General features: G+C 34.7%; 2 protein-coding genes across 2 annotated transcripts; one reads left to right on the top strand and one right to left on the bottom strand.

Annotated features, from left to right (window-relative positions):
* The first annotated feature begins 1,898 nt into the window (after nucleotides 1–1,898).
* Nucleotides 1,899–4,955, top strand: LOC112051093 (kelch repeat and BTB domain-containing protein 12). Its single transcript, XM_024089574.2, has 2 exons — nucleotides 1,899–2,041; nucleotides 2,319–4,955. The coding sequence occupies exon 2, from the start codon at nucleotides 2,319–2,321 to the stop codon at nucleotides 3,642–3,644; it is 1,326 nt and encodes a 441-aa protein (XP_023945342.1). The 5' UTR covers nucleotides 1,899–2,041; the 3' UTR covers nucleotides 3,645–4,955.
* A 1,184-nt stretch (nucleotides 4,956–6,139) lies between these two features.
* LOC112051110 (spermine oxidase-like) lies at nucleotides 6,140–7,798 on the bottom strand. Its single transcript, XM_024089596.2, has 2 exons — nucleotides 7,616–7,798; nucleotides 6,140–7,478 (listed from the first exon to the last, which is right to left on the bottom strand). The coding sequence occupies exons 1-2, from the start codon at nucleotides 7,690–7,692 to the stop codon at nucleotides 6,176–6,178; spliced, it is 1,380 nt and encodes a 459-aa protein (XP_023945364.1). The 5' UTR covers nucleotides 7,693–7,798; the 3' UTR covers nucleotides 6,140–6,175.
* Nucleotides 7,799–8,425: the final 627 nt, after the last annotated feature.

The raw sequence follows: 8,425 nt of genomic DNA, 5'->3' as shown, positions 1-8,425 counted from the left end.
ACTAATCTTGATCACAATGAAAAAAAATTAAATTGCAATTATCAAACTTTATTTATATATATGCACTATTATTTCGGGAACCCCTTCTGTATTGTTTTAAATTTTTTCTACTTTTATTAGCCAAACACTATCTAATACAATTTTCTGTAGCAAAAAGTCCTAAGTGAAACGTAGCCTTTATGAACGACGTCACATGCTCATCTATTGTGTTTCGATGGCAAATTATTTTACGTAGATATTTTTTTATTTATATCATTTTTTTACTGGTTATTATTGACGGCACAAAATAAAATTTTAATAAAAAAAATTCAACCGACTTCCAAGCTGTTTCTGGAATAACCACAGAAATTTTGTAGTTTAAACGTATTTAATTAAAACATCACTGGCTTGGCACCGCCTTCAAACTGATCAGAAGGTAGCACATAGGTAGGATGTTATTTTTTCCTTTTTAGTTAAAGTTATTTTTTGAGTTGGAAGTCGGTTGAATTTTTTTTATTAAAATTTTTATTGCGTATATTACTCACATAATCCACACCAATATTATAAATGCGACAGTAAGTCTGCCTGTCTGTTACCTTTTCACGGCTAAAGCGCTGAACCAATTGCGATGAAATGTATTATTTACTTATTGGTACATTAATAAATTGGACCTTGGCAGAGAAAAAAATTTTAATAAAAAAAATACAACCGACTTCAAAACCAAAAAACGTATCCAGTAAACTAAAAAGCGTAAAATAACATCATAATATGTTCTACCTGCTGATCAGTATGAAGGCGGTGCTAAGCCGGTGATGTATTAATTCAAGTCATTTAGATTTTGCAGACAGTGTTGTTTCATGTGGTCCTGTCAGAAATGGCTTAAATCAAGACAACACCGGCTAAGCACCGCCTTCATACTGATCAGCAGGTAGAACATACTATGATGTTATTTTACGCTTTTTAGTTTACTGGATACGTTTTTTGGTTTTGAAGTCGGTTGTATTTTTTTTATTAAAATTTTTATTATTTTTCCATTTTTAGTGTAAAATTTCATCTCAAACGAACACATCAGACCCCTAATGACAGTCACAACCCATCTTGGTACAAAATTCTCAGCAATACAAATTAATCAAGCACATGCACAAGGTAGCTACCGTACAATGTTAGGGGGTTCCCTTAATTGACCTTGGTCTTCATCATCAGACCCCTAATGACAGTCACAACCCATCTTGGTACAAAGTTCTCAGCAATACGAATTAATCAAGGTCAAACACAAGGTAGTTACTGTAAACTGTTAAGGAGTTCCCTTAATTGTCCTTGGTCTTCATCACCAAACCCCTAAATGACAGTCACAACCTATCTATGTGGAAAGTTCTCATTAATACAAATTAATCAAGCCCAAACACAAGGTAACTGCTGTAAATCGCCGAGGAGTTCCCTCGTCTGTTTTATGGCTCCATCATCAGATCGATTTTAAGCCTTCATGAAATTGTAGTGCTTAAAAGTACTAAATGGAAAAGTTTACGAACACACTACACATCCATATAATTTTCGAAAGTTCCCCTCGATTTCTCCAGGATTCCATCATCAGATCTTGACATGATGGCAACGGGACCAAATGGGGACTATACCGTTTCAAACAAAAAAGAATTTTTGAAATCGGTCCAGGCGTCTTTGAGTAATCGGTGTACATACATAAAAAAAAAAAAAAAAAAAAAAAATACCGACCGAATTGAGAACCTCCTCCTTTTTGAAGTCGGTTAAAAATATAGCAAATACTTCAATAATTATTAAGTTTAAACACTATTTCAAAAAGAGGCAAGTAGCATAGTGCCTATTATCCAGGGTTTCAGAACAAAAGAACTTGTCTATTGTCAAATTGTCAATTGACGTTTGATTCATTTGACCGTTGACGTTTGGTCTGTCAATGTCAATGATGTCAACTGTCAATCACAAATGAATATAGTCATTATTTATAAAAAAAAACAATTTCAGTATTTTTTATTTGTTTAATCAATTCAGTATTCTCCGCAAGAAGCAAGTGAAAATTAATTACACAAAGGTAAGCTCCAAGCAGCATTTTTGCGTATTCGATGCTTATAGGATACGCATAACTTAAAGTTTGTTTATGAACGATTTGTATGGTAACATACAGTACATAGGATTTTTGCCGTATTCGTTGTTTCTGTTTGGGATCAAGTCCCTGTCCCTGGTCATATTCCAAGTTCAAGGTTGCTATTGAACTCAAATCCAAACTAGTTATCGATTAGGAACCGTTATGTATAACATGTTTTGACGCACAATTTACATTGAAATTAACTATATTATTATCTTTACAGATGGGTTATAAGGTGATTGAACTCGGACGAAACAATTTATATGATCGTGTAAATAAATTATTAGTTTCCTGTGAATGGAGTGATTGTAGTTTTTCAGTATGTGGAAAAAAACTGAAAGCACATAAATTAATACTAGGCGTGAGTAGCCCAGTTTTTGAAGCAATGTTCTATGGCCCATTGTCCACCAATGATGATATCATTATAACAGACATTGAACCGAGTATATTTCAGCTATTACTTAATTATATTTACACAGACAAATTGGATATAGATTCTATAGAAGAAGCCTATGATGTGTTATACGCCTCGAGGAAATATATGTTGGAAAATTTAACTGATATCTGTATTTCGTATATACAATCCAATATGGACATTGATAATGTTATAACCGTGTTAAACTATCCTGAGTATATACAAGATAATCAACTAGTGTTATCAGCATTGAAACTTTTTTGTCAACATGCAGACTATCTATTAAAAGAGAACAAAAAATACATTAGTCTTACATGCATGCAAAAAATCCTCAACTGCAATGAAATGAATATTTCTGAAAAAGATCTCATACAAGAAGTTTTTGAATGGACGAAACACTACTGTGACCAGAATAATGTTGAAAGTGATTTCCAAAACAGGAGGGACGTGCTGATCAAATGTGGCCTTTTGAAAAAGCTACGCTTATTTACTTTGTCTATGGCTGATATTGAGGAAATCAAAGGTTGTCAATACAACCTGCTAATACATGATGAAATTGACGATTTGAAACAAGTGGTAAGAGGTTCTGGGATTATGACTAATAAAGTCATAAGTACATTTGACACAAAGATAATACCAAGAAATGCTTTGAAATTGCATTGGTGTTTGTGTCATCGTGCACCTATTCGTTCTGAGTCACCCATAGTTGTAGACCCAGTGTATAACTCCACTGTGCACACCAGAGTGAGGGCTAACAAATCAACATTTATCAATTCACTAAATGTCCAATCGAGGATGGCACCAGTGTGTAATCAATTCAACACAAATGTATACTTTGAACAGTTCACTATTTCAGTTACATGTGAATTGAGTAAGAAAATAATTAGTACATTTAATTTTAAAAGGAACATAGAATATGATTCCAACATTGAAGTTAAATTTATTAAACCTCTGCTTTTTAAAAAGAATTTATGGTACAATATAAGCATTAAATGGCCACAGCTGAATAGATATTCTTTATATGCTGTAGAGAGCAGAGACAGTGGTTACAATAATGGCAAAATCAAGTTTGAATTTGAAGACTTGACCAAGAATGGTGGTAGCTTTCTGAGAGCTGTAAAATTTTGCATATAAGTATTTGCAAAATTTACCCCACATAAGAATAATTTATGAAACTCATGTTTAATTGGGGTTATCAACTTTCAATAGTGTTATCATTAAAATGTCACTTCATTTTCACTTCAATTTTTGTCTAATGCACCTTGGCAATAAAAATGTAACTTATTGTAACTGTATTGTGATAATAATACAATTTAAAACAACTTGTTTACCCAACAGCATAATACTTTATTTGTAACTGGTTTATGTGACATGTTTTAGATATATTTATTGCAATAATTTTCATTAAATAACAAAGATAAAGTAGGAAAGTAGATGTTAAATATGCACCTAATTTAAAAGGTAAATTGGTATAGCTATTCTATTTTCGGAAGACGGTTTGGCTTTTGCTTTGGGTTTAGTAGTACATGTTTAAGACAGGTATTTGTGTGTACAGTAGCATAGTATATAAAACAGGAACATGTTTATAAGTAAGCAACTGTTTTTGGTAAATTGGAGTTACATTATTTCAATGGGATGGTGTGTTCCCCTCAAAATAATGTGTTTGCATTCCTTTAGTTTAGCTGACGCCCGCAACTTCGTTTGCGTGAAATTCTTTTTTTCACAAATGAGAGTAGCCTATGTTCTGCTCAAAGCTCCAGTTTATCTCTGTACTAAAATTCATCAAAATCGGTTCAGCTATTTAGATATGAAAAGGAAACACGTAACGGTATTAATAAAATATATTTAAGCGAAAGGTCACTTTTATTTTAGATTATAAATGCGAAATATCAAAAATTGCTTGACATCCAAAGACGAAATTTGGTAGAGAGGTATGTAGGTAATAGTAGAATTTGAGAACAGTCGCGAGAGTCAACTAGTATTAGTGTGGACACACAAACGCGTTTGTTCTGTCTTACTATACCCACACCCGTCTTCTGGAAATAGATTATCTTTATTTGGATATAGGTAGCACGTATGGGTACGTAATATTAATTGGGGAGTCTGGTCTATTTGTAATGTACTACGTATTAATAATTTTAGGTTTACACTCATAAGAATTGCATTTACTAAAATAATTCCCTCATTTTACATTTTATTTATTGAATAGTAATGGAGCATTAGGTTAGGTAAGTATGCAGCACAATGGCAACACGCAATCCAAACAAATCCAAAAAGCAAATCACGTATTGGATGTTGTGTGTATAAAATTAGCATGTTGCCAATGTGTACCCAACTTATCTATAGGTATCTTCTTATAAATACTTTAACTAAAAATCTCTGACATGTGAATCTAAGTATATCAGTATTCCTGTGGTATGTAATTAAATTATATTAACAAGCATTTTTTTTTTTTATTATATACCTACACCAGACTTTATTTCCATGAATTTATACTATGAGAAGACTAGCTGCATTTTAGGGTTCCGTATACAAAACGCAACCCATATAGTTTCGCCATGTCCATTCTTGGCTTAGCTCGGAGACTTAATGTTAGAAACCTTAATATATTGAAAATGTATGTTTAGGGTACTTACCTAAAAATATAATTACAAGATTCATCCTTACAGGATCATTACAGGATTCCTTGTGGACTATGGAATACTAATAAAAAGGTTATTAGTATTACATAGTCTACAAGGAATCCTTATAGTTTTGCCATGGCTGTGTGTCCGTCCGTCTGTCCGCGGTTTAGCGCAGAAACTTATTTAATAAAAAGCTGTAAATTGTATGCGTGTGTATTGTATTGCATGAGTATGTAACTAGAAAGGGGGTCATTTACTAATACTTTTCGATTTAGATTCATTTGTCAAATATTGAGCTTTTAATTGAGGACTAATTTTTGTTAGTAAAATGTCTGCACCCTTTACCGGCTAAACGATTGTTGGATACATGAAAAAAATTACGAGAATAGGATATAGTAGGTATAGTGAAATAACAAGGAAAATTATAACAGCTAAGTAGCAATTGCTATTTATAGAGTCGACTAACTCGAAAAACGTAATTAGAAATCAAAAATTAACAACAGCATTATTATGCACTAATGCCGTTGTTAATTAAAAAGATAAAGTTATCAGTAAGATAACTCAAGAGTCTGTTAAAACTAGAAAGACGAAATTTGGTGTAGGTATGTATATTAATTAAATACGTCTTTAGGGAGGTAAAACAAAATTGGGTTTCCTTTTTTATGTGAGCAATCACTCACTGCACAAAGAAGCTAAGTGAGGATGAATTTATAAGCGTCTTTTCTATGGTGTCGTTTTCGATATTTTTGTGCATTAGGTACTTATGGGATTAAAGTACTAACTTAATATCTACGGAACCCTACACAACGCGTAACCCGACACTTGACCGATTTTTGAATTTATTACACCTAGGTACAGTACCTACCTATCATTAGATTTATTAATAGGTAGTACCTAACTTGGTAACTATTAAAAGTAAAATTCGAAAAAACAAAATATTTAATTTTATTATTAACAAAAAGAATATATAAATACATTGATGTAAAGTAAACTAACGGTAGAAAAACGAACAGTAATTTTGTTTGTGTGTTATTAGGTATATTAACGCGGAGGTCCGTCGAACTTTTTTGTCAGTAAAACTATACGTTCTGCTTCGCGAACACCGCTTAGTCTTGCAGCGTGGACAGTGCCAAAATGTCCAGGGACAGTTGCCTCACCAGCAAATAAGAGTATAGGAGGCTGAGCATCGCACGGGCCTGGCACTGGGGTTCCGAGCTCGCACTGGTGACTGACGGTCGAACAGCAACCCATATAGGAATAAGATCCACAGAAGTGTGGATCAGATGCCCATCGAGATCGTAGCAACATTTGTGGGTAAGGGAGACAAGGATTGCCCGTGAATCTACGCAATAAACATGTCAGACCTTCGGCAACGTCGTTTTCCGGTATGCTTTCCATCAGAGCAGCTTCTTGTCCTGATATTAACGCACACAAAACGTGTTTACTTCCTGGCATCTCGTCCACTGAACAAACTCCCCTTGTCCAGTCACATCGACACTGCAGTTCTTCGGCAGACCAAGCAAATTTCAAATTGCCTTCATGACACACCCAGTAGGGCTCCGCATATTCCAAAAATATTTTGTCGCTTAAGCCAAATCCGAGGCTACAAATGGCTTCTAATTTGCACATAGGGAGGGGTGGAGCGAACAGTTTGTCAGCTTGGCACTTCAAACACCCCAGTGAGACCGTGACGATAACGTAGTCAGCATTTAACTCTTCTCCATCGCAACACTTGACTAAAACCCTTCCCATACCAGTCTGTCCGGCACCCCAACGGATTACATTTACAGGCTTGTTGTAGCGTACGGAGTTATCGGGTAGTCCCCGCAACAATGGCGCAATCACGCCTACGTAACCTAAGGGTACACGAACACTTCCTCCTGGTAACTCAATATAGCTACCATATTGATCTACACTCACGAGCGACAAGTCATCTCCACATTTATTTCGCAATATATTAGTTAATCCAAACATTACTCTTGCAGCATCGTATCTTTGATCCTCGGGAAAATTGTGCAGCTCTTGTTGAATACGCAAACCTATGAAATTCAATAACGAGCCGTGCAGACGTTCACAACCTAATCGAAACAAGTTAGCAGCCTGTTGTTCTATTTGTCTGAACGTATGATAAGCCGTAATGGTGACTGGAAGATCGATGGCTCGTCCTTCGCTTGTGCAGAATAAACCCCGTGATGAATCTAGGCGAGGCAAAGGAGTTTGCAGTAATCTATCTTGGGAAGCTAACGTGTATACAGAATTTGGCAAACAAGCCCCAAAAATCCATTCAGCTCCCATTTCAATCACCGCGTCTCCAAGCCAACAAGAATGTATTCGTCCACCTGGCCTGTAAATGTTAACCTAGTTAAAATGACTTGCCTTGCATACCTACCTACCTAAGTACCGAGCAAAGGTACTCGCAGGTATGATAATTAGGTATTTGAAACTACTTTACTTTTTTATTTCGAAAATTATGATCTTTACCGTTCTTTAGCTTCCAATACAACAAAATTACGAATGCCACACTGCGTTAGACGGTGCGCAGCCGATAGACCTGCCATGCCGGCACCCACAATTATAACTCTTGGTTCTTTACAGGTAGGATTGATGGAGCATGAATCCAAAATACAGTGTTCCAATCCTGATGCCCTTAAATCAGGGGCCCGACTGATATATCGACACCATTTTGGTGTTACTGATAATTTAAAATACTGCTGGTATAGGTTCCTGTTGCAAGTTGTATTTAACGCATGACTCCATCTTTTAGGCCACAAGTACACACGTGTTAATTTCATCATCATCCATTGAATAAAATTTTTTGAAGTGATTTTTATTCCAAAAATTTTAATTGTACTTCCCAATTTTGTGGGATGAAAATTACAGTTGTCATAAAGACAGAATATAATCCATAGATCAAGAAGATTAACTCAACACGTCACCTTCTTATTTTTTTTTTCGAAAGTGAAGTTTAAGCTTATTTCTTTGAAAAGCACAGTTCGTTAATAATGAGTGTGGCAATGATGAAATATTTGAGTAATACACTGGATCAGTCCCAATGTCTTTCAGCATAGGCCAAATAATACGACCTACACATTGACATCTTATTATAAAAGGACACACAATCATGTAGAAAATTTCACTTAAAAACTGGGTAATTTTGCTTTGACAGTTTTAGAATTATTGATAAAGAAAATTATACTTTAAGTCCTTTAGATAAAGTCCAATATTCAATAAAATCCCAAATTCAGAGCAAATTCAACCTTAAGGATTGAGTTTAAGGTTGAATTTGCAAAT

Source organism: Bicyclus anynana, chromosome 3 (genome assembly GCF_947172395.1).
Source record: "Bicyclus anynana chromosome 3, ilBicAnyn1.1, whole genome shotgun sequence".
Taxonomy (NCBI): domain Eukaryota; kingdom Metazoa; phylum Arthropoda; class Insecta; order Lepidoptera; family Nymphalidae; genus Bicyclus; species Bicyclus anynana.
The sequence above is the reverse complement of the archived record's forward strand: the minus strand, read 5'-3'. Positions and strand labels throughout refer to the sequence as shown.